General features: G+C 40.9%; 7 protein-coding genes and 10 non-coding genes across 21 annotated transcripts; 4 read left to right on the forward strand and 13 right to left on the reverse strand.

Annotated features, from left to right (window-relative positions):
* Positions 1-393: 393 nt before the first annotated feature.
* LOC106398155 (alpha-protein kinase 1) lies at positions 394-3,685 on the forward strand. Its single transcript, XM_048757699.1, has one exon. The coding sequence runs from the start codon at positions 714-716 to the stop codon at positions 2,205-2,207; it is 1,494 nt and encodes a 497-aa protein (XP_048613656.1). The 5' UTR covers positions 394-713; the 3' UTR covers positions 2,208-3,685.
* LOC125588203 lies at positions 2,599-2,706 on the reverse strand. The gene has a single exon (XR_007324594.1). It is a non-coding gene; the product is annotated as a small nucleolar RNA snoR97 (small nucleolar RNA).
* On the reverse strand, positions 2,791-2,906 carry LOC125588189. Its single transcript, XR_007324582.1, has one exon. It is a non-coding gene; the product is annotated as a small nucleolar RNA Z278 (small nucleolar RNA).
* LOC125588215 lies at positions 2,936-3,027 on the reverse strand. Its single transcript, XR_007324604.1, has one exon. It is a non-coding gene; the product is annotated as a small nucleolar RNA U36a (small nucleolar RNA).
* LOC125588223 lies at positions 3,094-3,237 on the reverse strand. The gene has a single exon (XR_007324612.1). It is a non-coding gene; the product is annotated as a small nucleolar RNA snoR134 (small nucleolar RNA).
* On the reverse strand, positions 3,454-3,565 carry LOC125588204. The gene has a single exon (XR_007324595.1). It is a non-coding gene; the product is annotated as a small nucleolar RNA snoR97 (small nucleolar RNA).
* Positions 3,685-3,802, reverse strand: LOC125588188. Its single transcript, XR_007324581.1, has one exon. It is a non-coding gene; the product is annotated as a small nucleolar RNA Z278 (small nucleolar RNA).
* Positions 3,803-3,877: 75 nt separating this feature from the next.
* On the reverse strand, positions 3,878-3,974 carry LOC125588183. Its single transcript, XR_007324577.1, has one exon. It is a non-coding gene; the product is annotated as a small nucleolar RNA Z223 (small nucleolar RNA).
* Positions 3,975-4,026: 52 nt separating this feature from the next.
* LOC125588224 lies at positions 4,027-4,171 on the reverse strand. The gene has a single exon (XR_007324613.1). It is a non-coding gene; the product is annotated as a small nucleolar RNA snoR134 (small nucleolar RNA).
* A 2,564-nt stretch (positions 4,172-6,735) lies between these two features.
* On the forward strand, positions 6,736-6,807 carry TRNAD-GUC. The gene has a single exon. It is a non-coding gene; the product is annotated as a tRNA-Asp (tRNA).
* Positions 6,808-6,876: 69 nt separating this feature from the next.
* On the reverse strand, positions 6,877-9,305 carry LOC106400450 (beta-glucuronosyltransferase GlcAT14B). The gene is made up of 5 exons (XM_013840809.3): positions 9,021-9,305; positions 8,120-8,820; positions 7,942-8,017; positions 7,565-7,680; positions 6,877-7,488 (listed from the first exon to the last, which is right to left on the reverse strand). Exons 2-5 carry the CDS (start codon positions 8,754-8,756, stop codon positions 6,980-6,982), a joined length of 1,338 nt encoding a protein of 445 aa, XP_013696263.1. The 5' UTR covers positions 8,757-8,820; positions 9,021-9,305; the 3' UTR covers positions 6,877-6,979.
* Positions 9,306-9,601: 296 nt separating this feature from the next.
* Positions 9,602-12,279, reverse strand: LOC106400448 (H/ACA ribonucleoprotein complex non-core subunit NAF1). Its single transcript, XM_013840805.3, has 3 exons — positions 11,233-12,279; positions 11,022-11,099; positions 9,602-10,927 (listed from the first exon to the last, which is right to left on the reverse strand). The coding sequence occupies exons 1-3, from the start codon at positions 12,064-12,066 to the stop codon at positions 9,713-9,715; spliced, it is 2,127 nt and encodes a 708-aa protein (XP_013696259.1). The 5' UTR covers positions 12,067-12,279; the 3' UTR covers positions 9,602-9,712.
* A 24-nt stretch (positions 12,280-12,303) lies between these two features.
* LOC106398156 (secretory carrier-associated membrane protein 2) lies at positions 12,304-14,626 on the reverse strand. 2 transcript variants are annotated; one of them, XM_022702899.2, is made up of 11 exons: positions 14,336-14,617; positions 14,140-14,247; positions 14,002-14,064; positions 13,888-13,921; positions 13,692-13,814; positions 13,562-13,624; positions 13,379-13,472; positions 13,255-13,300; positions 13,101-13,168; positions 12,961-13,009; positions 12,304-12,873 (listed from the first exon to the last, which is right to left on the reverse strand). In XM_022702899.2, exons 1-11 carry the CDS (start codon positions 14,387-14,389, stop codon positions 12,724-12,726), a joined length of 852 nt encoding a protein of 283 aa, XP_022558620.1. In that variant the 5' UTR covers positions 14,390-14,617; the 3' UTR covers positions 12,304-12,723. The 2 variants fall into 2 exon arrangements, with proteins under 2 accessions (XP_022558620.1, XP_048613661.1); XM_048757704.1 differs by having other exon boundaries at positions 14,002-14,247; positions 14,336-14,626.
* A 235-nt stretch (positions 14,627-14,861) lies between these two features.
* LOC106400449 (pentatricopeptide repeat-containing protein At1g03560, mitochondrial) lies at positions 14,862-16,980 on the reverse strand. The gene has a single exon (XM_013840807.3). It carries the CDS (start codon positions 16,914-16,916, stop codon positions 14,955-14,957), a length of 1,962 nt encoding a protein of 653 aa, XP_013696261.2. The 5' UTR covers positions 16,917-16,980; the 3' UTR covers positions 14,862-14,954.
* A 43-nt stretch (positions 16,981-17,023) lies between these two features.
* Positions 17,024-17,095, forward strand: TRNAQ-CUG. Its single transcript has one exon. It is a non-coding gene; the product is annotated as a tRNA-Gln (tRNA).
* A 62-nt stretch (positions 17,096-17,157) lies between these two features.
* LOC106400451 (probable protein phosphatase 2C 1) lies at positions 17,158-20,156 on the reverse strand. Of its 4 annotated transcripts, none has more exons than XM_013840810.3 (6): positions 19,875-20,156; positions 18,665-19,089; positions 18,265-18,582; positions 18,075-18,192; positions 17,769-17,992; positions 17,158-17,669 (listed from the first exon to the last, which is right to left on the reverse strand). In XM_013840810.3, the coding sequence occupies exons 2-6, from the start codon at positions 18,896-18,898 to the stop codon at positions 17,250-17,252; spliced, it is 1,314 nt and encodes a 437-aa protein (XP_013696264.2). In that variant the 5' UTR covers positions 18,899-19,089; positions 19,875-20,156; the 3' UTR covers positions 17,158-17,249. The 4 variants fall into 4 exon arrangements, with proteins under 4 accessions (XP_013696264.2, XP_048613659.1, XP_048613657.1 ...); XM_048757702.1 differs by having other exon boundaries at positions 19,746-20,049; XM_048757700.1 differs by having other exon boundaries at positions 18,075-18,582; positions 19,875-20,133.
* A 1,251-nt stretch (positions 20,157-21,407) lies between these two features.
* Positions 21,408-27,013, forward strand: LOC106398158. Its single transcript, XM_013838752.1, has 2 exons — positions 21,408-22,832; positions 22,892-27,013. Exons 1-2 carry the CDS (start codon positions 21,408-21,410, stop codon positions 27,011-27,013), a joined length of 5,547 nt encoding a protein of 1,848 aa, XP_013694206.1.
* The last annotated feature ends 335 nt before the right edge of the window (positions 27,014-27,348 follow it).

A 27,348-nucleotide genomic window follows, 5' to 3' on the forward strand; every position in this document is an offset into this window, starting at 1 on the left:
GATATATTTCTTTTATTAATGAAATATTAGATATTTAATATTATAAGAAAACTGATTTAACCAACTTGATTTAGATTTTTTTTTGTTCATTAAACAACATGTTGTACACATAAGACAATTAGATATTAATTATATATTAAATATATTTCCTTTTGGATAATATATTTTTGATATATAATATAAAACAATTAGTTTTTCTTAATTTATAGGGTTTTGGATATAATTTTATGCTAAAGATATTATCTTTTTATATTATATTTATTTTGATTTATATAAAATCATTTTTATTATTTATAATTTAAGAAAATTCGTTTTGAGTTTTATAAAAGGAAATTCGTTTTTATTAAATAAATGTTTTATAGAAAAATTATATATACATCTTTATAAAGATATTGCCTTTTTGATAATAAGTTGATTTGGAAACAACTATTAATAAAAAGTTAAATAAAAGTAGTTAATAATAATATTTTAATAATAAATTTAATTCATTAAGGTGAACATTATAATTAACCAATATAAAATATTATAGAGATATCTGATATAATGAAAATAATATTTCCTTTAACCGACATTAAAAAAAATGGAAACTGCACGTAGTTATATACTGATTCCCCCACTCTCTGAAACTCATTCGTCAAACTCTCAGCAAAAGAAAATAGAGACAAAGAGCACAGATTGATTCCTTCCTTCGTTCTTCTTATTTTGTCATAACTATGCGTACGTATCCGCGTGGTTCGCGATTTCTACCAACGGAGTTGGGGTTGGTGAAGCTTCATCTCAAGGACAAGGTGGAGAAGAACATAAGCGGTTTCATCAAAACGTTGAACGTCTACGGAGACGCGCCGTGGCTTCTCCATCACGACACGAACCCTCTGTATAGCAGAAACGAATGGTACTATTTTGTTCCGAGGACGATAAGAGGTGTCAAGACCGTGAGCCGGATGGTACCGAGTAACGGAGAAAGCTTGGGAGGCACGTGGAAATCAATAGGTAAGAGAAAAGAAATAAAGAAGAAAGACAAGGAGTTGATGGGTTACAAGACGGTACTAGTGTTCAACAAGAACGTGGCTGGGGAGTTAGAAAAGAAGAAGACTGACTGGCACATGGATGAGTATTCCCTTCACAGGAATGGTGATGAGTTCCATGATTTGGTCTTGTGTCATGTCAGACTACTTTATAGTGCCGAGAGATTCAAACCCCATGTCCCTACTGCTCTTCAGGTTGATGTGAAAAACGACGACAACAACAACGACGTAGTCTTACCAAACCAAGAGCAACAAGAAGCTGGTTTTGCTAAACTAGAGCAAGAAGCTGGCGACGTCAATCAACCTCAGCAACAACAACAAGAACAACAAGAAGAGCAAGAAGATTATATTCTTGTAGATCGTCATCTGCGGAGCAACCATAACCAAAGACAGTATCTATTGGAAGATATTGTTAATCAGAATGGCCGTGGCTACGTCAATCAACATCAGCAACAACAACAAGAGCAAGAAGATTCACCAGATCCTCTTCTCCTTCCTCCTCTTCAGAGCAACGACAACCAAGAACGTCATCCATTGGATGATATTGCTTTTGATGGCGCAGATGATAATCTTACAATTGACATTGACGAACTCTTGAAAATTCTAGACGAAGGAAAAGAGCAAGAAGATTCACCCACTCTTCCCCTTCCTCCTCCTCTTCAGAGCAATGTCAACCAAGAACCGTGTCTCTCGTGGGATACTAATTATGTCCCATCACAGGTGGAGAACAACTACAACAACAATACCATCTTACAGAACCAAGAGCAACAAGAAGCTGGTTTTGCTAATCATTATGACATGACGATGATGGTAGAGAAAGAACATGGCGACATCAAACAACAATATCAGCAACAACAAGATCAAGAGCAACAGCATATAGATCTACAGAGTCTTCTCTATGATCCTGAGTGGCATGATTTATGTTTTATGCCTCCTCTTCAGAGCGACGACAACCATGGACAGCGTCCTCTTGTACCATCTCAGGTGGAGAGCTACTACAACAACAACACCGTCTTACCGAACCAAGAGCAAAGAGAAGCTGGCTTTGCTAATCAGAATGACATGACGATGATGGTAGCAAAAGAACACGACTCGATTACGCATAATCCGGATGGAAGCTTGACTCAACAGCAACTACAAAAGCTGGAGATATTTATTGATAATTTGAACTTGTCTTTTTAGTATTTGAATCCAACTTATACTTCTTTGGTTTGAATATTAAGATTGTTTGGTTGTAAAGTCTAACTGGAGACTTGAGCTCGTTATAATGCTTGTATATATATATATATATCAATTTGTTTATTGAAGATGACTTGTTTCTTACGTCTAATTAAAAAAGATGGATTAATCAAAGTAGGGAGCAGTGTATTGACTTGATTAAGAGGGCGAGCAAGGAAGAAGAGAACAAACTCAAACCCTCACGTTTCCTAAAAGACATTGTCCCTAACCCTCAAACAATAATCACTCCAATATTTAAGTATATCAATATTTCTTAAGACACCAAAACAGGTTAGAAAAGTTACAAGGCAGACAAAACAACAAAACAAACCAATGTATTTCATCTTAAGATGAACAATGTAGAGTTCTTGTTTAACTCCAGTCTCATAATTAGAGAGAGACGAAGCTGATGAGAACACTAGCAATTTATGAGTTTTTTCAGACTACATGCACTATATAAAAGTGCAAGTGTATAGTTTAAACTCAAAACCAAGTTCTTCATATCTTATAAATCAATAAAACCAAAAAGGATGAGTATTAATGGAAAGTCTCAGTAAAATCCGTAGAATTCAAAGAAATTGCAGCTTATGCCAAGGGGTTCTCCCTGTAAACAGGGTCTCAGCTCCACTGCACCTCATTCAGTTAGATTACATCTTCATCGACATTACCAAATATGCTCATATTAAGAAAACTGGCTCATATTAAGAAATTCAACCATGTTTTTACCGTATATGCTTCATTGAAACCAATCTCAGAAGCGCGGGCAAGTTTATAATCATAGTCAGTAAGAAAAACACATCGCCTAAGTAGATTCTATCAACAATAAACAATCACAACAAATCCAAATGAGAGATTTAGCCGCTTTTTTGACACAAGAAAGCCTAGAGAGTCAAGGCAAACCTGCAACACAAACGGCAAAACACAATCTAGCAGGAGCTTTGGGGCTTACTTCCTCAAGTTTTTGTATTCAGATTAGCCCGGGAGGCTCCTGCAAAACTATTTAAGTCAGCTAATGATCAAACACAACCACTATTGTATCAAGTCAAATAAGTCAGCTAATGATCAAAGGCAACCGTTATTGGAAAAAATAGGTGAGGTACTATGCAACAAGGTCAATGGTAAAGTTTAATTATATATGTTCACTCTATCTCATCCAAAAACTTCAATGCTGATTCGGGTTAGATAAGTTCCAAAGCAGACAGAAAAATGCAAATGTAGTGTTCTTGTTTAACTCGAAGTCTCATAATTAGATAAAGAGACAAAGCTGATGAGAACACTGACAATTTCTGAGTTTTTTTCAGACTACAAGCACCATATACAAGCGCAAGTGTATAGTTTAAACTCCAGGAAACAGATGTTATCATTGGATAATTTATAAATGAAACCAAGTTTTCATATCTTAGAAATCAAGTAAAACCAAAAGGATGATTACCAATGGAAAGTCTCAGTAAAATCCATTGAATTCAAAGAAATTGCAGCTTCTGCCAAGGGGTTCTCCCTGAAAAAACAAGGTCTCGGCTCCACTGCACCTCATAGAATCGGATTAGATCCTCATCGACATTTCCAATTTTGAAAACAAGAAAAAAATACAGTATTTTAAAAAGACAAAGACCAAAGAGATACAGAGATACAAAAACAGGCTCAGACAATGAAAACAGCTTTTTCAATCAAGAATTATCTGAAGCAGAACTGGCGTATCAAGCTGTTAAAAATTAGTCACCACTGCCAAAAAAACAGTACATTGAAATTTAAAAATGAACAAGAAAGTTTGGCTCATATTAAGAAATTCAACCATGTTTTTGACACAGGAAAGACTAGAGAATCAAGGCAAACGTGCAACACAAACGTGCAACACACAATCTAGCAGGAGCTTTGGGGCTTATTTCCACAAGTTTTTGTATTCAGATTAGCCCGGGAGGCTCCTGCAAACCATATGAAAAGAAAACTATAGACCATGGAAGAACACAATGGATAAATGGAAGAGATGTAGGAGGAGATGTTTGAAAATGGATGTTCACGCCTCTGTTATATAGTTCACTGTCGCTAGTCAAAACCCTAGTCACTATGCTAAAAGTCTAAATTGCCCCAGTTAGTTGATTAACCAGTCGGCCAGGCCGGTCTGGCTCATGTTCACTTGCTAATAGTCAAAGCCTTTTTGCCATTTAGGCTTTATTTCTAAGGAGGATATCTCAGTGAAAGTCGGGCCACCCTTGACTTGAAAATGACATATCTTCTAAACCATTTATCCTTTTAGCTGCGTGCTCTTGTTGAGTGTAGAATCCAGCAAAACCTGTTTCATGAATAAATTCCTCCTGTTCGTAAGATATAGCGTTTTGATTACACTTACAGTGAAAAACTCTATAAATTAACAGTATTGGAACTACTCCAAAACTATAATTTTTTTATTAATTTATAGAGATATTAATTTATCGATATACTAATTGAACCAAAAACTTAATTTGAGACTATAAGATTATATTATTTTATAGAGATTTTTTAGTGTATATTAATTTATAGAGTATTAATTTAAAGAGATTATACTGTATGTCTTGATTGGCGTTTTTATCTCTTCTCAGCTTCATGTTCTCCATTTGTTTTCTCCTGACTTCTTTCTCCTTTTCTAATGATGACTTGATGTCCTCATCATAATATGATGTAGGCACAGAATCACTCAATGAACATGTCCTCAAATGGAGATCAAAGAGATCAAGAAAGGTTGTGCGGAAGATGGACTGAAAGTAGAGATGGTGGTGAAAATGATTGAGTCTCTCAATCTGGTGGGCTGATTGACTCTCTCAATCTGTGGACCTTGAAGATGCTTGAATCACACAAACAAACCCCAAGACAGGATCAATAGAAAACAATGGATCACTCAAAAGTATTCTAAAGATAAAATTTTAATCAAAGACTTTCTTTGAGAAAAAGACAGAATAAACTTTGTATATTTCTTAGAGATTGAAAGGTGAATATTACAGCACGCCTAAGGGAGCTTATATATGCTCATAAACACTAATCTAAGTCTAAGAAAATGGAAACAAATCAAACATAAAGAAAACTAGCTGTTGGAGGGTTTTGGGGTTCCAATGGCTTGATTTAAGGGCTGGAATGATGGCTTTGTATCTGAACAGTTTTAGACTGTAGGAAAGTTTATTAGGAACATCCTGATTGCTGAAATAATGGTCGAAATCATTAGTGAGAAAAGAGTTGTTGGAATTGATGGCTTTTGACTCCAAAAATGGCAATTCTGGTCTTGGTTGATTCTGAGTATTCTGGTGGGTGTTGGTGCTGTTGTACACTTCATGATGAGTTATTAATATCTCCAAAACATTGTAGCTTTGATAGGTTGGTCGTTGGTGCTCTATTCTTCCAAATGTGAAAGCATCCAAAAATGGTAAGTATTGTCTCCTTTGATTCCATGTAACTGATGCTTTCTGGTGCATGTTAAGAACGTTCATAACTCTTCTGGACCCTTGAATGTGTCTCCTGATTGCACAGATAAACCTTCTGGTCGCCAATGTTTGGTTTGCAACTGATTAAACCACTGATCTTCCAAATAAGGCAAGTCGGGCCACCCTTGACTTGAAAATGGCATATCTACTAAATTATTTATCCTTTTGATATGAAACCAATTCGCTGCGTGCTCTTGTTGAGTGTAGAATCCAGCAAAACATGTTTCATGAATAAATTCCTCCTGGTTTGTAATATATAGCGTTTTGATTACACATATGTCCTGATTGCCGTCTTTATCTCTTCTCAGCTTCATGTTCTCCATTGGTTTTCTCCTGATTTCTTTCTCCTTTTCTGATGATGACTTGATGTCCTCATCATAAGATGATGTAGGCACATAATCACTCCATGAACGTGTCCTCAAATGGAGATCAAAGAGATCAAGAAAGCTTGTGCGGAAGATGGACTGAAAGTAGAGATGGTGGTGAAAATGGTTGACTCTCTCAATCTGGTGGGCTGATTGACTCTCTCAATCTGTGGACCTTGAAGATGCTTGAATCACACAAACAAACCCCAAGACAGGATCAATAGAAAACAATGAATCACTCAAAGTATTCTAAAGACAGAATTTTAATCAAAGACTTTCTCTGAGAAAAAAAACAGAATAAACTTTGTATATTTCTTAGAGATTGAAAGGTGAATATTACAGCACGCCTAAGGGAGCTTATATATGCTCATAAACACTAATCTAAGTCTAAGAAAATGGAAACAAAATCAAACATAAAGAAAATTAGCTGTTGGAGGGTTTAGGGGTTCCAATGGCTTGATTCAAGGGCTGGAATGATGGCTTTGTATCTGGACAGTTTGACTGTAGGAAAGTTTATTAGGAACATATTGACTTTGCATGGCCTTAGTGCAGTTCGAAGCGTACGAGGATGCATGGCCTTACCTCACGAAACGCCATTAACGACGTATGTTGGCTTTATCAAGACATAACAGCAGAATTAATGTTTGTTAGTATTGTTTAAATAAAACCAGCAACAAAGTCGTTGTAGTATAGTGGTAAGTATTCCCGCCTGTCACGCGGGTGACCCGGGTTCGATCCCCGGCAACGGCGTATTTTTTTTTCTTTTTCGTTGTAAGGGCTTATTGGGCTTGTTCTTGGGGCCTAAGCAACGCCACTTCATTCATTGAACATCATCCATCATTCTATAACCAAAATTAACAATCAACCAAAAAGTAATGTACAACATGACATTTCGCATGATCACTAGATAAACCTCAAACATTCATGAACATTGTTTACTCCTATACTCCTCAGAAGACAACGTTTGAACAAGCTCCTGCAACCTCACAGCACCAGGTCCCGGTCTCAACACCGAGTCATTCCCTTGCATAGAGCACGGATCACTCCCATTATCCGACCTCCCTACACACCACCCCCCTGGCGAGAACCTCTGTGTCCGTCCCAACAGCTCTCTATCGATCTTGTCCAACACAGGGTCGTTCTTGTGGAACTTACGCGCAAACGGAGCTTTGCTCTTGACCATGTTATCAAAATCCTTCAACGAGAGAGAGACAGGGTGCTGCTTTGGTGGGTTGTCCCAAGCGATGTAGTGAAGGTCGTGTCCTATCGCAGTGTTGACAAACTCTTTGCTGTTGCAGATCACTGTGTGGAAGTAACCTTCGGGAGATGACACGAAGTTTGTGTAGTACATTAGTATAGTTCTCGGGAAGTTGTCCCATCCCCAGATGCAGTACTCCAGGAAAGACCGTGTCAGCATTATCCAAGCTGAGCCTGTTGAAAATGAAGACAAAGATGATCTTTAAGACATTCCTCAGGTCAATGAAACTGTGAGATCAAAGAAGCTAACCAGTGAATAGCTTGAAAGAAGTTGGAAGTGATCTTCGCTGAGTAGTCCAAGCAAGGTCAGACTTCTTTGATAGGTATAGGCCAGGGTCAACTATGATTGACTTAGCCCTCTGATTCCTGCAACAAAAGAGAAGTATTAAGTACACACATATATACCCCCTCTGTTCCGAAAAGATTTAAAAAAAAATTGTTTCGAAAAGATACATTTAAGAAATATAATTGTGTTTATTAAAATTATACTTGGTTAAAAGTTATTGAAAATAGTTAATTACAAAAATAATGCGTTATGTTTTATTAATATGTGTGAAATTCTATAACTTGCCTCATTTTAAAACAGGAGTATAAACTAAAGAGTTGGTGTTTATGGTTATTACTTACAGTTTCCAACCAGTGAGCTGCATATTCTCAATGAAATTGACATTCCTTGACATGTTTGAGAAGACATACAACAAATCTACAAAATCATAAACAAAAAGCCACAAAATTTTGTATAAGACACACAGGCTAAGATGATAAATGTAGGAGTAAGTAACATTCATTCAGTTCAGTCACTAACCATCTTGTGTAACGAGAGGATAGTCCGAGGCACTAAGATTAAGAAACCAATCCCAATGCAAGCTCTCTCTCAGCAAAATCGCAACGGCTTGGAGAGTACAAGCAATCATCGTAGGACCTTTATAAGTCACAAGATTAGACTGAGACATCACCCTCACGTTCTCCATCCGGCTGAAAATGGGATCGCTCTTCACAGACAACGCCAGCTCCATCCTCTCTTTAGGCGGAGCCTCGAGGTCCAGATGCAGAACGTACTGGTTTCTAGGATGGTACACGGCTTGCAAGGTCCTCATCACCCTGTGGCTATCTCCTTTCGTCCCCGAGATCAGATAAGCTAGCCTGGGAAGGTCTGGATTAGCATCCGGGTTTGATTTTACGAAACTTGATTCTACAAAGTAGTCGTCATTAGTAGGCTTTGAAACAGCGTCTGGCGGTAATGGAGATTCTTCTTCTTCTGAGTAAAAGCCGGAGATGGAGAGCATGAGGAGGGTGATGGAGATGATCAAGGTTGCTACGAAAGGGAACATCCATCTTCTGTCGCTGAAAGACCTACACCCTGAATGTGATGAGCTCACGTGTCGCTTCGCTCTGGTGAATGGGTCTTTGAATGAAGCCAGCTTCCTATACAATTTTCTCATTCCCTAAACCACTTATCCCTTTCAAAGCCCCAAGCTTTTGCTTCAACGAAGAAAGCTTGTCTATCTGATTACAGATTCAAAATCAATAACAGAACTCTAGAAACCAAAGGAAAGGATTTTTTTTGGGCATGCAGCCAATGGAAAGAGAGAATCCTCTTTTTCTTAGTATAAAGCTGAGTCAGATCTAATCCAAAGTCGGTTTCAAAAAAGCAAGGCAGCAGACAGAAGAAGGGAGATACTTCAAGTTTAAGTCTTGAATTTTACCTTAAAGAAACAAGACACGTCCCCGATGAAAACGACAGCAGAAAGAGACAGACGGGATTAGAAGAATTCAAACTTCTGATTTAAATTTCGGAAGTGGGCAAAGAGAATAAGAGACTTTAAAAAAAAAAAAAAAAAAAAAAATCAATCCTTTACGGACAAACTTGGGGGAGAAATGAAGTTGTCTTAACGGAATCGAAGCTGTCTGAAAGAGAGATAATAATGAGAAATCGACGCGCCGAAAGAGAGACAGGGAGGTACATACAGAGAGACATGGCAATTAATTAATTTAATAAAAAATCAAAACATTTTGCGATGCGTAAGCTTTTAATCAAAATCAGTAGAGAAATTAATGATGGTGGACCACTCACACACCCTACAAGCAAAAGTCGTACACGTGGCATTATCAGCGTGTTAGAGATAAAGTAACGAAATTAACGGCGAGAGGAAAAACACAGTTCCTTTGGTTTGCTGCTTTCTTTCAAACTCTAAGAAAAAAGCTGGACTAGTGGTGACTTGCAGTCAGTTTGACCTGACTTTTGGTACAAGGTTTTGATTTAACTGTTAAGAGCAATCAGCGAACGTGTGGAAAAAAAGAAAAAGATCATTCAATCATAGCTGAGTTTGTTTAAACAAAACTAAATTAAAAAACATGCTTTTTGATACATCAAAATGCTTCACACAAAAACAGCTTTTCATCCAGACTGTTGCCGCCCACGACCTCGTCCACGTCCAAACCTACCACGACCCCTACCTCTACCCCTGCCACGACCACCACGGTGGCCCCTTCCCCGTTCAGAAGACTGCCCGTTGCTAAACCCTTGAGACTGTTCTTGCACTGGGGACTCCTGGTTAGTTGGTGAGCGCTGCGGAACTTGAGATTGTGGCCGTATCTCAGACTGTGGCTGCATCTGGAACTGCGGGTTCATTGGAGAAGGTGGCCTGTTGCTGTTCATCATCTGGTACTGCGGGCGAGTTTGGAACTGTGGTTGCATCTGGAACTGTGGTGGCCGCTGCATTTGGGACTGCGGCTGCTGCATTTGAAAACCTTGAGAAGCAAACATATTAGGTAACTGCGGATGCTGAATACCCCTTCCCATCCCACCGAACTGTTGTTGGTTGAAACAGTTTAATGCAGGCCATGGCGCTGAGCCCTGTCCTGGAAAAAAGTTCAACCCACCAGGCATTGGCATTGGCATCGGCATCTGACCACCATTGAACTGTGGTGGGAACATCATCTGATTCTGATTTTGCATTCCCATCATAGGCATCTGCATTGGACCTAGATTGGGCATTCCCATCTGATTAGCCATAGGAGGAAGCTGAAATTGATTCTGCTGATTACTCTGCGGTCTCCATGGAGCGCCGCCATTGTTTGGAGGAAAACCATCCATCTGAGGCCTTGGCTGATGATGATTCGAAACCGGACCACCCATCTGAGGATCACAACGGTTTGAGGATAGAGAGCTGCTAGATCCATGGTGGTCTCTGTTCTTCTTCTTCTTGTTTCTTGCGTTACCGTTCTTTTGGTCATTAACCATCCCTCTCTTCTCCATCTTCTGCATTCTTCTGTACTCAGCTTCTTTCTCATCATCCGAGAACTCAAGCTCGTCTGGTATCTCCTCGTCGTTATCTCCAGACGCATCGTAGCCTTTCTTCTGCAGCTCCTTGATGTTGAGAATGTGCTGAGCAAAGTCCGCGACGAACGAGACGGGCGTGCCTTGGCTAACCCCCTCTGGCACCTCGCTCTCTGAGTTGAACCGAACGATATAGTAAGGGCACTTCACAGGTCCAAAGATCTCATCCACCAGTCCCAATGGAGTTCTTCTTTCAGTAATCCATAGGATAGAACCTTCGGTCAAAGGACTGTGCTGTTCCATTCCCTCGACTATCACTTGTGTGCTCATCACCTGGATATGTAGAAATTACATTAACCAGCAGATTCCAAAGACATCAAACAGAGAAGTAAATAGAATACAGGTAGAGAGGCTATGTTTATGATACCGAAAGAACAACTCCAACAGGGAGCGTGACATGATGAGGTTCCAGAGAGACATCCACAGCTGGAACTGGAGGAAGATCCTGCCAAAGTTTTAAAAAACTACTCAACACAAAGAAGCCTTCTATGAGTAAAGACTATAGAGTAAAATCAAACAGCCACTAGTCTACAATGGTAGATATGGTTATGAATGTGAAAAGCTGAAGCATTAGGTACCTTGAGCTCATTCTTAGACCGTATAGGGTCTTTTGTTTGCAAACCGAGGTCATCATCCTCATCATTGCTCCAAGCAATCATCTCATTCACTTCATCTTCGTCGTCATCATCACTATCTTCTTCAACCTCATCTGCACTCTCTATCTCGCCCTCTTCAAGCTCCCCTGCCACACCATCCTCTTTCACAATGACCATCTTCTCATCTTCACACTTCTCTTCCTCTTCTTCTTCTTCTTCACTATCCTCCTCATCATCACTCTCTTCTTCTTCTTCTTCCTCACTGCTACTACTACTAGATGAAGAAGAGCTCGAGGCTTCGCTCTCAGACTCAGCAATACTAATACTTTTCCCCTTGGCCTCATCATCACCCATGTTCAAACTAACCTTCTCCAACCCTAAAGCCAAACTCACATCTGTTTTCTTCATGGTGGGACAATCAACAGACGCAGACACATCTTCCATCGGCTTAGACTTGTCAGAAACAGCAGTTTCCAACTCTTTCAAAGCTGGTTCAGCTGCCTCAATATCCTCCTCAGTCACACCACCACAAAGCTCAGGCAGAACCGTGTTCTGATTCTCCTCTCCGACAGCAACAGCTCCTTGTCCGATCCCCTCCTCCTCCATGTCGTCCTCGAAGAAGTCAAAGTCGGTATCTTTAACGCCAAACTCCTCAATGCTCGGATTATTCCCAAGCCAGTTGCAGGAGTCGAAATCGAGATAGGAGTCGATGGAAGGGAAGTCAACAGCGTCCTTGAAAGTTTTCACCTTGGAGTCTTGATCGATTGGTAGCTCTTCTCCTTCTTCAATAGGTTGTTTAGCTGGAAACCCAACCATGTCAAGCAGGGCAAGAAGAGAGGGCGAGGAGAGGAAAGTTAAAGAACATGACTTTCGAGAGTTTAAGCGGCGGCTAAGTTATAAAGGCAGCGACTTGTTGGGTAAAAAGGCCTGAGGGTTTAATCGCAGGCAGGTGCGTTAGGGTTTTAAGAGGAGTAGACTCTGTTTTGTGTTTGTGTGTGTGTGTGTGTGCGCTAGGGTTTGTGTCTCCCCTTTCTTCTCTTCCTCTCACATTTATCTTTTTTTTTTTCTTTTTTGGTGTATATTTTATTTTAATTTATAATATATAGTTGCATAGTTGCACTTCATATGACATGGCCTTTATCTCTACATTTGTTTGAACCGAAGTACCACATGAGCTATGTGCTTCAAGTAACCAAAGTACCACCACTCAAGGTTGCTGGATTGATGCTCATTAGACAGTTATAAAGGTTCATATCCCACTAAGGATCATGCTTTTTTATCATTCATGAAGAAATGTTTTTTGACAATTAAACCCACACAGTTTTGGGGGCTTAAGGTAGCTTGATTTAGTCTTTTACAAAGTAAGAAAAAATGTGTGAGGCTAGACTTTGCAAAGAGAGGGGGTTTGTGTCAAATGTTGTGTGGAGAGAGTTCAAGATTTCATCTCAAGCCACCGTCAATTGAGTGTTGGCTTCATAGTGCACGCACCATCGAGTTTGTAGCTTCACGCTTCATCTGTGCAGCTTTGCCACTCCCTCGGAAGTATGCATATACTTGCTGAATCAGCCATATATTGAGAAGTGTTTCGATGCAGAAGAAGCCCGCCCCAATGAAATACAATATCTGTGAGGGAGAGAAAGCGGATATTGGTAAGAAACTGTAGCAAACCAAAGTTAAGGTACTTGCAAAATGAGAAGATGTAATACTTACCCCGACCACAGCATTAGTAGTTAGAAACTCAAATGCTGGTAAGAAACCTCTGTTTACAAAACCAACAAACAAGACTTGAAATGAGATGGACTTCCTCTGAGTCTCTAAAGGTCTTATCATATATAGAAGAAAACTCTTACGTGAGGGACTTTCCTCGAAAGACGACTGGTGGAGCAACTGCAGCAAAGCCGCAGAACGCAATGTGAAACTGAAAAAGTTCAAAGACAGTGTTAAACATCAAAAGAACTCTCTGATGCAGAGGAAATCTACCAATGAAAATACAATTTATCTTACCAAGTAAAACAAGAAGAAAGTTCCAAACTTCAGGGCACTATCAGTTCTGCATAGGTAGGGTACGTGTAACACATTGTATTACTGACTCATTTAATATCTTACAGCATATCTTTATAGAACCTACCTGGTAGCTCGGTAAAGAGGACGATACCATAAGACGTAAGCCCCAGGGACACCAGAAATGAAGTAGATGATTGAGAGAAGCCATATAGTCGGACCTGATTGCATATCAGTATCAAATGAGTGAGAATGATCAGTGGAAATAACAAACTGAATCTGTATCATTTGTGGTGAAAAAAAGAGCAACCTCCTCCATTGATCCAAGCTACAGTTACTGCCACAATATTCCACAAGAGGCATGCTATCAACCCTGCATAGTTGAATAGTTTTAGTCTGTTAACTTTTGTCTAGACTCTAAGGTGGACTTTTTGCGTCACCTAACAATGTGGCGAATGCGACATATTGTATCTTCTGTAAATGAATAGGAATCTCGTTAGTAATGTCATGATGAATTAGAGGGAAAAACTCTGGCCAATTCTTCTCCTCAATGACAACTCCAGCTGCCAAAAACAAGTTAGCATGAGATAATAGCCCTAAAGAAGTATCACTAGAAGATAATAGAATGTTGTGTACTTCGCGCTATTGCATCTTCTCTTCTTTTAAGCTCCTGCATCCATTATGACAAGATGAAGAAGAAGACTGATCAATACAGGTTCACATGGAAACTGTAGATGTCCAAAATTTTACCTGCTCTTTACGTTTCAGTTCGTTCTCCTTAGCCTGAAGTTCCATCTCTTTAGCTCGAAGATCCTTCAAACAGAAACCAGATTTTGAGCAAACATTGAAAGGCAAAATGTAGAAGGTATATCGAAGATATGGTGGTACCTGGCTGGAATCCAAAGGGATATCGACTGTTGCACCACGATCATGAGGTTCAGGTGGAAGCGGCTTGAGATAGGAGGAGTTGCTTGCAGGAGGAACACTTTTATTATCCTAAAACATTAGAGCATGGATATCAAACGGGTAAGAATTACAGAAAGGCCAGCCACTGATTCTTGATTGAAGAAACAGAGTTCTTTACCGCAAAAGGATTGGTCTCTTCATCAGCAAATGGATTAGGATCTTGTCGTGCCATTTTCAAGAAGTTTATTCAAGAAAAGAGTTTTGGAGGTCGTTGGAGTTTGACAGAAATCAAGAATGCAGACTGCAGTGAGAATGGTTTCAACGAAGAGGGCACTTTGTAGTCACAGAGAGAAAACAAAACTAGTGGCCACTTGTACGCACCAGAGAACTTCAAGGCATTTTAAAGGGTGCTCTCTTCGTTTTTTTTTGTTCAGCACTTATTCAACACCTATTCAACAGGAAAAGTTTCACAACCTGGTCCGGTTTACTGGATTTAATCAATTGGTTCATCAATGTAGTTAGGAATTTAACACGTGTACCTTTAAGGACCAGTGAGTTAACTAACCATTTTAACTAACTTTGAAAGGTTTGAATCCGAACTTTGCGGTTAGTGGCTAGAAAGCCACATGTCACAACTTCACCTGTAACAGCTTTAACAAACCATTCTATTGTTAGCTTATCACTACATTAGCTCAACTATACAATGAAGCTTAAACTACTTGTTTAAATCATTATTATAATTTTTCTGGTTAAACATGTTAACATGTTACAACCAAAGCAAGCACACACCAAAGACTTTAAAAGTCATGATCAAAGCTTTCAAGCAAAGTTCTAAACTTGACACGCCTCTTAACACTCCCCATCCTCTCATACCCAATCCCAATCTTGCTATGCATCAGCTTCATAGCCAAATCCGACTTCCCAACTTTCCTCAAAGCATTGATCATAACAGTACGGATCCTCCCAGGTACTTCCCTCCCTCTCTCAGTGATCCCATCAGCCAACCTACAAGCCTCCTTGATCCTCCCAGCTTTACACAGCGTGTTAATCATATCCTCACACGCCGCATCGAGAATCACACCCATGGGAGCTAACTCATCCAAAATCTTACACGCTCTCCCCACTTTCCCTGACAAACAAAGTCCTGTCGACAAAGCTCTAAAGCAAGCTGCGGTCGGCGTAATCCCCTTGTCTATCATCATCTCCCAAAGCTTCAACGCCTCTTCGTTCCTACGCTCTTTAAACATCCCCGAGATGAGTATGGTGTACGTATAAACCGTTTGGTCACAGCCTTCTTCCTCCTCCATCCTCTTGAACAACGTTAACGCTTCATCCACCTTCCCTGACTTAGTGAACGCGTCGATGAGCGCGTTGTAACAGTACGAGTCTCTACTGCATCCCATCTCTTCGAAAAGCCTCTCAGCTTCATCTACCCTCCCCGCTTTTCCCAAACCGTCTATAAGACTAGAGTAAAGCATCGAGTTAACAGCCAAACCTTTGAACCGACACGTCTTGTAATACCCCAAGGCCTCTTCCACTCTCCCGTTCTTACACAAACCATTCACAACAACCGAATAAGTCACCACGTCGGGCTCAAACCCTTCTCTCATCATCCTCCCCAAAAGCCTTAGCCCGTCTTCAACGCTTCCGAACTTCACATAACCGTCTATCAAAACAGTGTATACAGCAACATTCGGTTTAGTTCCTTTCCTGATCATGTTCTCGAAAACAGCACACCCTTCGTTCAACTTCCCTTCTTTGCAAAGCCCTCCGATGACTAAACTATACGCGTGAGGAGGGACGTTAATCCCCTTCTCGTCCATCTCTTGATACAAAGCCACGCAAGAGGTAAAGTCGCTATCAGCGTAACACGCCTGGATCAAAGTCATGTAAGTGATCTTATCAGCATCAACACCTCTCGTCTCCATATCTCTAACCTTCTCCATAGCTTTCTGCGTCTGTCCTGCTTTACAATAACCTTTAATCATCGTGTTGTACGTCACTACGTCTGGTTTGATCCTCCCGCTCTCCATAGCCTCGAAAACACGCTCCGCGGAATCAATGAACGTAGAGCTGACTAAACCGTTCATCAAGAAGTTGTAAGTATACAAAGTAGGCTCAATGTTATTCTCCTTCATCTTGCGCCACACCCATAATAACTCCTCCACCATTCCAAGCTTCCCAAAGCTCTTAATCAGCTCATTAGCAGAACAAACACTCAAAGCAAACTCTTTTGGTCTCAACTCACCACAGAGAATCCTAATCCTATCCACATCTTTTGCAATAGCCAAAACATCAACTAATGAGACGTAACACTCTAGCTTATGAGCATACTTCTTCTGCTTACCAGCCCAATTAAAGAACCGCCAAGCGACAACGTGATGTCTTTTCTCGCGAACCTCGTCCGATTCCAACACGAAAGTGACGAAATTTGGGGAGAGTCTGATGAGGAACTTACGGCAGAAGGCGTCGAGATTCGATTCCATTGACTCCGAACCGTCTAAAAGGTTGAGAATTTGGCTCACCCATGGAGACGGGTTGAGGCTACGAGACGAGTTCACTAGATCGGAGACGTCGTTGAAGGGCTCAATCCATTCCGGAGGAGGAAGTGAGCTGCCGCCACTGAACAGCCACCTGACACTTTTTGAACCTTCCGACGACAAAAAGTCTCCGCCTTTGTGCAGATAGAAGCATTTTGAAGAGCTAAGCGGACGATTCAGAGGAGTGACGGAAAAGGGTTTCCGGGAAAGTCTTCGCATCGGTGATTTTTCTTCAGGTGGTTTACCAGTGCGGCTGCGACGTTAGTCATATAGCACTCGAATTGTTGTTTTTGGTTTTATAGTTTTATGGAGAAAGGTTTAACAACGGTCCCATGGTCTAGCGGTTAGGACATTAGACTCTGAATCTAGTAACCCGAGTTCAATTCTCGGTGGGACCTTTTTTTAAGCTTTTTTAAACAGTTTGAACAATCAAGCATAGATTTTGAGGAGCAAACCAAGCACCTAAAGACATTTACACTTTATGGATTGATTAGGCATAAGATTCAACCAGCAAAATTAATTCGTGAAGAACAATGAAAACTCATGTATCTCTCAAGTCTTAGTTTCTTCTCCAGAGAATCTCGGAAGCTGAACAAGTGAGTTCACTCGAGTAACACCTTCTAGTCCCGACCAGTTCTGTTCACCTTCACTCTTTTTCTCCTTCTCTGTTGATGCCCTTACTGTGACGTTTCTCTGAAGACACGGTTCTGCATTCACCTGGCTTTCATCTGATTCCTCTACCGCGTTCGTTGCTGACGAGTAGTAACCTTGCTCTTCGTAGTCTGATGGATCCGAGTCCATCTTCTCGTCTAGAAACAAACACACAACCGCACAGTCGTCCATTTTCGAAGTCGGGTACTTCAGTTTCCACTCCCGTGCAGCTGCATCCACCACTAGCCTAGCTGCTGACGCTCGCCTTGGAGCTGACGCCACCACTTCAACCACTTCTTCGTTGCTTAGCACATCCCATACCTAATCAAAAACAAAAGCTTATAAGCATCAGTAAAAAGCAATTAAAGAACTGAAAAATAAAGAAGTTTCAGTGGTTTACTCCAACAGAGGTTTACTTACTCCATCTGAGGCCAAGACAATGAACTGATCTCTATCCGTGAGAACACGGTGAGAGAACTCGGGAACCGAAATCACACCGTAGTCTTTGAGACAGAAGTCACCAAACGCCCTAGCCATGGCTAGTCCAGGAGCGTTATCGTATGGTAGCCAGACTCGTGGCACCTCTGGCTCGTCTTCCAACGCAAACACTCGTCCTTTACATTGTTTGATCCTCTCTGCTTCCCCTGCCAGAATCAAACCAGTAACATTATTTAACAAGAGAATCAGAGAAAACGAAGATAAAAGTAGAGAGAGAGAGTATTATACTTGGTAAGTCAGGCTTCAAGTCGACTGTTAGCTGAGTTGCAACCAATGAGTCATTGCTGTCTTTGGATCCAAGTATTGCCCGAGAGTCTCCAATGTTTCCCATGAATAGGTTTGACCCCTGAAACACATCAAAACACATCAAAAACCAATCCTTAGAAACAAAAAGATCTTTTGTTGTCATCAAAATCACCTGTTTAATGACTGTAACAGCAGTGCTGCCGCTGCAGAAGCACTCCACATTAGGATGGGAACGCAGCTCCTTATCCATAGCACTGAAAGCTTTCAAGAAAGCTTCTTCCCATAAGAGCTTCAACTTATCCTCCTCGCTAGCTTCTTCCTCTTCTTCCTCCTTGTCAGCTTCTTGGCTATCTGATTTGCTTGGCTTCGACTGAAGGAAAGAGAGTATCCTCACAGGCAACGATTCTCTCACTTTACGAGACACAAGATGGCCATGAGGACCGTGTCCATCAAAAACGCCGCAAAACGTCACATCTTTAGACATAAAATCCTACAGAAACACACACCAAGTAAGGCCTCTTGGCTCTAGTAAACATCATTGAGGAATAAGAAGAGGAGAAGGAGAGACTCACTTCCCACACGATCATTGAGTCCTGATTAACTCCCTTGCGTCCCTGCTGAGTGAAAATGCAAGAGCTCTTGCTCTTCCCGTTGCTGGTGATCCGGTTGGGAATAGAGACCAGGTTGTTAAGCGAAACGATTCGGCCTGAAGAGGTTCTCCTCCCCATTTTACTCCCACAACATCCCATCCCGAGACAGGGACGGTACATTGGCTCTTCATTGCTCTTGGACACACAACCTCCCATTTGGTCAATGCAAAAGCACACGGAATGAATGAATCTGATCGCAGAGTGATATAAGACAGAAAGACTCCCCCCAATGTAAATGCTTCACCAACACACTTGGTCAAAACCAAAGAGCTTTCACACAAGTTTCTTAATTTTGAATTAAAAAATCTCTTGGAATCTTGGTCAATGATGATGTATGGACTCGTCAGCTGACAACATTTTAGAAAAAAAAAATGATTTAGTGAATTGTTTAATGCAAAGTTCCAAAAGAACAGCAGACTCCAACATGTGATCTTTGCAATAGAAAATATATTGTATCATTACTTAACAGCCTGTCCTCATTGTTTTGTCATTGAACCAGCCTTAATTAAGACTCTTATAATAAGTTAATCAAAATAAGAATCAAAAGACATGCAAATCAAGAACAGATAGTTTCCACCATTAGTGTTAAAGGCACATATGATTGTAAATGGGGCAAAATTGCAATATGAATGAAATCATGAAATGTACATTACTCAGTGAGAATAATACAAATCCCCAAAGCTTTATCTGAGTAGTTAGTGAGAGCTAAAAGAGATCATCGCTGAATAACAGACATGTATGTTAATGTAATGATGCAAACCTTAAAATTGTGAAAACCTTGTAAATGTTTATAAACAGGGGAATCGTGAATAGGACACTGAAGTGAATATTCTATTGAACAGATGAATGAAAGCAAAAAAAAAAAGGTGGTATCTTTTTAAGTTGAAAAGCAATTAACTTTTCCACAAATCCGATTCAGATAAAATGGATCTGAGAAAGTTTCTCATAATTTCACCGATAACTCCAAACAAATGCAGACTGAGAAAAAGGAGAAACAACAAACCAATCAGAGCAGAGAACGATCCAAGCAAAGATAAGACCACACACACAGAGACTATACGAGAGTGGTAAAGATTCAGAAAGAGAAACAAACGAAAGAATTTTGAAGAAATCAGAGCAAAAAAGGACGAACCTTTGGGGATGGGATAGAGGTTCGTCTGGAAAATAATGATTATGCAGAGACAGTGACTAGTTTGAAGTGCGAAAGAGACTAGAGAGAGATGGGAGAGTTGTGTGTGATTGGTGAAGTAGTTGTAGTCGTCGGAGATATGGGTGAGATCTCATTTAATTGAAAGAAAGCCAATGAATGAGCCAATAGATATATAGATTTAAAAAAAAAAAAAAAAGAGCTTCTCCCACAGAATCTTTTCTTGTTTTTTCGCTTCTCTCTTGTAATATCAAATCATAGCTTCCCCCCCATGCTCTAATCATATACTATTCATAACTTTCTATTCTTACATTTATTTTGTTACTTTAAATAAAGTGTTACAACTTACTAGCTTCTGTATTGTTTCCAGCATTTTCACCTTTTTACAACACTGAAATTACTAGGTCTGGACATTTCGGATATCGGTTAGGTTAGGTTAGGTTAGGTTTGGATATTTCGGGTTTTGGGTAGTTTGGATAGGGGGCTAGAGGATCCATTTACTTCTTGACATACTTTATGTTCGGTTCGGTCCAGATAGTTTCGGATTCGGTTCGGTTCGGATAGTAAACGTATGAACCGGAAAAAATTTGGTTCTCATTTGGATCCGGTTCGGGTTCGGATAGTTCGGGTAGTTCAGATAATTTGGATAAAAGATCGGTTATTTAGGGTAAAATATCAAATAATTAGGATGATTTAGATAAAAAAAAATTGGATATTTCGGATTACTTTGGATATTTCATAAAACTATCCGGATAGTTTTGGATACTTTCGGGTAATTTGGATACTTTATAATAATTTAGTTATCCTCAACTATTTTCAGATACTTTTAATAGAATTATAAATTAAAAATATATATTTAGCTATGTTATATTTATATATAATTAATATTTTTATATATTCGGGTACCCGTTCTGTTCTCGGTTCGGTTATTTCGGATATAAAAATATAAGAACCATTCGGATATTTGAGGGTATTGGTCCGGTTCCGGTTCGGGTATTTCGGTTCGGTTTTGGTTCGGTTCTTCGGGTCCGGTTATTTTGCATGGGGCCTAACTGAAACATTGATTTCATATTACAAAAACATAGAGGTAGATGTTTTTTTTTTTGAGAAAGACAATATGGTTGGTAGTCGACAAGTAAAAGATCGAAATGCAAACATTGATGGATCGTTAGACTCCACAGTATATTAAAATTTAAAATAGTTAAATCATTTTCATGTGGTTAGAAATCATGAAATCCAGATAAACGTCAAGGAAGAAGGGCGTCCCTAGAATGGGCTTAAGATTCTCTCAACTTGGAGTAAAGTAGTGGTACGTGGGTCCCTGAAAAAGAAAGAAAAACACGTTTTCCTGAAGCAGTTCAACCACTTTGTGGTTCTTTCTACGTTCTTTTTAGTAAAAGTGAAGATAAGATCGAGTGTTCTTTGATCGTGGAAAAAGCTAGATCGGATTTGGGGCAATCAATCGGGTGAACGTCTTTGGTTTTAGTCTGATTGGAGCTTCGAAGATTATCTTTACCGATGTCGGCGGCAATGGACAGAGCCTTGATGGCTCTTTCACTGGAGGAAGAAGATGAACCGTTCGAAATGCCGGATCTACCGGGGTTCTGTTCGAATGAGAAGAATAAGCTGAGTCTGGTGGGTAGAATCCTAAACCCAGAATGCCAGAAAATGTCAACTTTAATTTGGAGGATGCCTGGAAAATGGCAGAAGGAGGGTAGATGTCGAGGAGTGGCTCTGTCCAAGGAGCATTTTCAATTCTTCTTCGACCATGAGTACGATTTACTTGATGTATTGGAGAAAGGAGTACATACCTTCAATGAATGGGCTTTGGCGATTGAGAGGTGGGTTGAAGAACCACCAGACGATTATCTGCAGTTTATTCTGCTGTGGGTGCGGATTAGCAACATTCCTATGAATTACTACACAAAGGAAGCTATCATGGCGCTGGGAGAGCTGCTGGGAGAAGTTAAGGAATTTATCTTTGACCCCACAAAACCGCAAACTCAACCCTATGAAAGAGTCCAAGTGAAGTTCAATGTGGCGAACCCTTTGAAGATGTCAAGGGTTGTCAACATTAAAGGAGCAAAGCCGGTGAAGATCCATTTTGACTATGAAAGGATCCAAAAGCGATGCTTTACTTGTCATAGGCTGAACCATGAGCAAAAGGTGTGTCCTCTGGTAGTGAAAAGAAGAAAAGATGAAACTCTTGTAAGAAGCCAAAGGATCTCAAAGGAGATGGAAGTAAAACAAGTTGTTTTAAAAGAAAATGATCCTCTTTTTGGAGTTCTTACTGAAGATCAGGTGGGGATAAGTTCAATTACTGGAAAGCCGAAAATAATAAAAGAGGTGCTGGATGAAATGAGACAGTATATGATGTTGGCCACCGAAGAGGACAGATACGTGAGGCAAGAAAGAGTGAGAGGCTCGGTAGCTGCGGTGGAACAAGATCCTATGCTGAAGCGTACAATGTTGAGACTTGAGACACCTCCCATTATTTCTCAAGACTTTGACAGAGGGAAAGGGATAGTTTTCAGCTATGAGGAATTAAAGAAGCCTTTGGAAGGCAGAAACCAACAGGAGAAATTTATGGCTTCTGCAATCAGAGCTGATACAGCAGGACGATGGAACGCTGAAAAGATCACAATGGGTGGAAGTGATGACACTAAGTTTGATGCCATTTATATGGGTTCTCCTCCTAGTTCGACGGTGTTTAGTACTGGTTTTTCGGAACCGTGTGCTTCATCCGGGACTAAGAAGAAAACATATCAGCGTAGACGTCCTCCCAAGTCAAGAAGAAATCCTAGGCTGCTTTTGAACGCGGAAAAGGAAGAGGGAGTCCTATGGGATAAAGCAGCTGATAAGAGAGTGGAAGGGAGTAAGAAGAGAAAGGTAGAAACTGAAGTTGGGGATCTTCTAGTTTCGGAGAAGTCTAAAACCCTAAAGGTGATCCCGAGGAAGGGATCGCCCAATATTTAATGAGCATATTGAGCTGGAATTGCCAGGGCTTGGGACGTACTCAAGACCTGACAATTCAGAGACTCCGGGAAATACGTCGAACTCATTTCCCGGAGATCATGTTCTTAATGGAGACTAAGAATTGTAGAAACATTTTGGTGGATTTGCAGCAGTGGCTCGGGTATGATAGGGTATTCACAATTGATCCGAGAGGCTTGAGTGGGGGCTTGGCATTATTTTGGAAAAGCGACATCAAGCTGGATATTAAATATGCAAATAAGAATCTGATCGATATGCAGGTTCAATATGGAGAGGTTAGTTTTTTCCTCTCATGTTTATATGGTGAACCGTCTTCAGAGGGGAAGGAGATTGTTTGGGAAAGAATCAGCAGGATAGGGGTCACCAGAAGAGATAAGTGGTGCTTAATTGGAGACTTCAATGACATCCTCAACAATGATGAAAAAACGGGAGGCCCCATGAGATCTGAAGCTTCATTCAAACCTTTTGGGGATATGCTTGCGGCTTGTGGAATGGAAGAACTAGAGTCATCTGGCATCAGATTTACATGGGCGGGGCAAAGATGGCATAAGTGGATCCAATGTTGTCTAGACAGGGCTTTTGGGAATAAAGCTTGGCTGAGATTTTTTCCTGGGTCGAATCAGAGGTTCCTGGACAAACGAGGCTCTGATCACAGACCTGTGCTACTGAAACTTCAAGCTTATCAAGAAAGAAGAGTGGGTCAGTTCAGATTTGACAAAAAATTCTTGTTTCAACCGGGAGTGAAACATAAGATCATAGAGGCGTGGAGAGGTGCAGCGGAAGGGTCCGAAAATAGAAATGTGGCGAAAAGACTTCGAGACTGTCGTGGTGCTTTGAGTGAATGGAAGAAACAGAGGGTCTTCAATGCCAAAGATAAAATTCATATTTTGGAGAGGAGGCTAGAATGGTTTCAATCAAGAAACTACCCGTGTTGGCATGCGATCAGGGTGATAAAGAAAGAGCTATGTAGAGCGTATAAAGAAGAGGAACTCTACTGGCAGCAGAGAAGCATGGAAAAATGGCTTAAATATGGTGACCGAAACTCCAACTTCTTTCATGAATCGGTTAAGGCAAACAGAGCGAAGAAAAGACTGGTTAGAATCAAGAATGGGAATGGAGTAGAGCAATGGTCAGAAGCAGCAAAAGCTCAAGTGGCGGTCGACTACTTTAATGAGCTTTTCAGATCTTCTAATCCCCCAAGCTACCAGCCTTTGCTACAGGATATGAGACCAAGAGTTTCAGATGAAATGAACCGGCAAATGACCGTCGAAGTTTCTGATGAGGAAATCAAATGTGCTGTCTTCAGTATAAAAGGCGCAAGTGCTCCAGGGCCGGATGGAATGTCGGGTTTCTTCTTCCAGCAATATTGGGATGAGATAGGGCCAAGAGTATCAGCTGAAGTAAAGAAGTTCTTTGTAACAGGGAGAATGCCGGCGGATTGGAACTTCACATATATCTGTCTCATACCTAAAGTCCAGGAGCCCGAGACTATGGCTGATATGCGACCGATAAGTTTATGCTCCGTCCTGTATAAAATCATCGCAAAGGTATTGGTATATCGCCTACAGCCCATCCTCCCTGAGCTGATATCCGTCAATCAATCTGCCTTCGTGGCGGAGAGGCTGATTACAGATAACATTGCAATTGCCCATGAAGCGGTTCATGCTATACGGACTAATCCGAGCATCATGACTGAGACAATGGTGGTGAAAACGGACATGTCAAAGGCATACGACAAGGTGGAATGGAGCTATCTTAGGAGCTTGATGGAGGCTATTGGTTTCGACGCCAGATGGGTTAAGCTGATTATGGCATGCGTCACTTCTGTTTCCTTTGCAGTACTGGTGAATGATCAACCTTTTGGGATGGTCAAACCGCAACGTGGTCTACGACAAGGTGATCCCCTCTCGCCGTTTCTATTTGTGTTGTGTACGGAAGGGCTTACACACCTATTGAATAGAGCAGAAAGATTAAGCTTGCTAAACGGCTTGAAGTTTGTTGAGGAGGGGCCCTCAGTTCACCATTTGCTATTTGCCGACGACAGTTTGTTTATGTGCAAAGCGTCTGAAAATCAAGCTAGGACTCTGAACCAAGTGCTCGAGGTGTATGGCTGTGCAACAGGACAGACGATCAACTTGCAGAAATCAGCCGTATCCTTTGGATCTAAGGTTGATCCCGCTGTTAAACTTGCGATTCAGAGGGTGCTGGGTATCTCGAATGAAGGAGGTTCAAGCAAATATTTGGGGCTGCCGGAATGCTTTAGCGGCTCTAAGGTAGACCTGCTAGGCTATTTAAAAGGAAAGGTGAATGGTAGACTGAATGCTTGGTACCTAAGGAACCTATCACAGGCCGGCAAAGAAATATTATTAAAGACGTCAGCATCGGCCCTGCCTGTTTTTGCGATGTCAGTCTTTAAACTCCCGAAAACAATCTGTGCCAATATGTCCAGTGCCATGGCAAACTTCTGGTGGGGATCTGATGCGCATATTAGGAAAATCCATTGGATAGCTTGGGAGAAGCTTTGCTTGCCAAAGGAGAGTGGTGGAATGGGATTTAGAGACTTGGAAGCCTTTAATCAGGCGTTGCTGGCTAAACAGGCCTGGAAAGTTCTTACTTTCCCCCACTGCTTGTTGGCCCGATTCCTCAAGAGCAGATACTTTCCAAGTTCTAACTTTTTGGACGCCAAACTGGGTGACAAGCCATCCTTTGCTTGGAGAAGTTTGTTATCTGGGAGGGAACTGATACTTAAAGGTCTGCAGAAACGAGTTGGCGATGGAAACTCTATACACGTTTGGACGGACAAATGGGTAGAAGATGAAGCGGATGGGTACGGCATGAGAGCTCCCTGGATAAAAAACTGTACATTCAATGTGAATTTGAGGGTAAGGGAGCTGATAGATTTCCAAAATAGAAGATGGAATATTCAGGCATTGGAAGAGGTTTTTGTGCCTTCAGACATCCAAATTCTTTTGAATAACCAACCGGTGACGTCTAAAGAAGATTTCTGGGTGTGGAAGTTTAACAAATCAGGTGCTTACTCGGTTAAATCGGGTTATTGGCTAGCGGCCCAGGAAAAGAGCAAAGAGATACGTCAAGTTGCCGAAGCTCAACCATCCCTCAATAGCCTGAAATCTCAAATCTGGAAAGTGCAGACGGCCCCTAAGATAAGAACTTTTGTTTGGAAAGCTGTGTCTCAAGCCCTGCCGGTAGCTGATCTATTAAGGGAAAGGGGAATGAAGTGCGATGATCGATGTCAGCTGTGTGGCTTTGAAGGGGAATCGGTGAACCATATACTCTTTTCCTGCCACCTACCTAGGAAGTGTTGGGCGGTATCCAATATCCCCTCTCCTCGGGGTGGTTTCAGCGACCATTCGATCTATGAAAACATCGCATACCTCCTGAAGGTGAGTAAGGATGTAAGGTTCGATATTGAAATCAACAGAAGCTGGCCGTGGGTCCTGTGGTACTTATGGAAGAACAGAAACGCCTTTATCTTTGAAGGAAAATTGTTTGAAGCAGATGAAATCAGAAAGAAAGCCAAAGAGGAAGCTGATGTATGGTTTGTAGCTCAACAAGTTCAGAGTGGAATGGACCAAGTGGAGGCGGGTGTGATAGAGAAGGGAGTACTAGGTAATGCTCCGAAAATTGCCAAAGGATGGGTCCTTTGTGAGTTTGACATGGACTGGTCGAAAGGTCTTGGGTTCATGGGGGCGGCGTGGATAGTGAAAGATGAGAAGAGAAGAGTTCTACTACATAGTAGGAGGGCTTTCTCAGATGTGAAGTCGATCAATGAGGCTAAGCTACAGATCTGGTTGTGGGTTTTAGAAAGTATGAAGAGTTTGAAGAAGAATAAGGTGATCTTTCTTTCAACCTTTGGGGATATAGTTGAGGCAATAGAGAAACCCGCCTTGTGGCCTAACTTACAGTTTGAAGCTACAGAGATTAAGAGAGAGCTCCGGTCTCTCGAGGCATGGGAGTTAAGGTTTGGACTTTTGGCTTCAGTTAGATGTGCCTATTTCATCGCTCAGAGTGTCAGGCAGCTTGGTCTGATGCAGTCTTATGTAGCGGTTGGCCATCCACGTTGGTTGGATCATATGTACGTGAATGAAAGTGGAGCATATGATAGTTAACAGAGTCATGGCAATTTCCTTTTGGTCCACCCTTGTGTGGGTGTTGATGATGATTGTGTAGTTATGTATCATAACGGTTTTTGTTGGGGAAGTTTGTGGAATCGTAATCGGATATGCTCTTGATGGTTGTAAAAGCCTTTTGTTATATATAAAGTTTTCAATTTGGGAAAAAAAAAAGAAATCATGAAATCCAAAAGACATAACTTAGGTATTTATTTCGATTGTGATTTCAACAATAAAAAAAGTTAACGACACAGGTCACGCAGCTTCTTTCCCACTTAGTTATGTGTTGACAAATCGTATGGTTCACGGACTTCTCACGTAGACTACTAGTA

This window comes from Brassica napus, chromosome C5 (assembly GCF_020379485.1).
Source record: "Brassica napus cultivar Da-Ae chromosome C5, Da-Ae, whole genome shotgun sequence".
NCBI lineage: Eukaryota > Viridiplantae > Streptophyta > Magnoliopsida > Brassicales > Brassicaceae > Brassica > Brassica napus.

Bases quoted from the DNA above. Each gene is read 5' to 3' on its own strand.
- LOC106398155 (XM_048757699.1), top strand. From the start codon at position 714: ATGCGTACGTATCCGCGTGGTTCGCGATTTCTACCAACGGAGTTGGGG.
- LOC106400450 (XM_013840809.3), bottom strand. From the start codon at position 8,756: ATGAGAAAATTGTATAGGAAGCTGGCTTCATTCAAAGACCCATTCACC. The intron at 8,018-8,119 runs GTTAGTGACTGA...ATGATTTTGTAG, and splicing joins TCCTCTCGTTACACAAGATG to ATTTGTTGTATGTCTTCTCA. The intron at 7,681-7,941 runs GTAAGTAATAAC...CTTTTGTTGCAG, and splicing joins CAGCTCACTGGTTGGAAACT to GAATCAGAGGGCTAAGTCAA.
- LOC106400448 (XM_013840805.3), bottom strand. From the start codon at position 12,066: ATGGTTGGGTTTCCAGCTAAACAACCTATTGAAGAAGGAGAAGAGCTA. The intron at 11,100-11,232 runs GTACCTAATGCT...AAACTTTGGCAG, and splicing joins GGTCTAAGAATGAGCTCAAG to GATCTTCCTCCAGTTCCAGC. The intron at 10,928-11,021 runs GTATCATAAACA...CTACATATCCAG, and splicing joins CTGTTGGAGTTGTTCTTTCG to GTGATGAGCACACAAGTGAT.
- LOC106398156 (XM_048757704.1), bottom strand. From the start codon at position 14,389: ATGGCACGACAAGATCCTAATCCATTTGCTGATGAAGAGACCAATCCT. The intron at 13,625-13,691 runs GTGACGCAAAAA...TCAACTATGCAG, and splicing joins CGCATTCGCCACATTGTTAG to GGTTGATAGCATGCCTCTTG. The intron at 12,874-12,960 runs GTAAGTATTACA...TCTCCCTCACAG, and splicing joins CTACTAATGCTGTGGTCGGG to ATATTGTATTTCATTGGGGC.
- LOC106400449 (XM_013840807.3), bottom strand. From the start codon at position 16,916: ATGCGAAGACTTTCCCGGAAACCCTTTTCCGTCACTCCTCTGAATCGT.
- LOC106400451 (XM_048757700.1), bottom strand. From the start codon at position 18,898: ATGGGAGGTTGTGTGTCCAAGAGCAATGAAGAGCCAATGTACCGTCCC. The intron at 18,583-18,664 runs GTGAGTCTCTCC...GTGTTTCTGTAG, and splicing joins ACTCAATGATCGTGTGGGAA to GATTTTATGTCTAAAGATGT. The intron at 17,993-18,074 runs GTATAATACTCT...TGATTCTGGCAG, and splicing joins CTTGAAGCCTGACTTACCAA to GGGAAGCAGAGAGGATCAAA.
- LOC106398158 (XM_013838752.1), top strand. From the start codon at position 21,408: ATGTCGGCGGCAATGGACAGAGCCTTGATGGCTCTTTCACTGGAGGAA. The intron at 22,833-22,891 runs GTGATCCCGAGG...TGGAATTGCCAG, and splicing joins AGAAGTCTAAAACCCTAAAG to GGCTTGGGACGTACTCAAGA.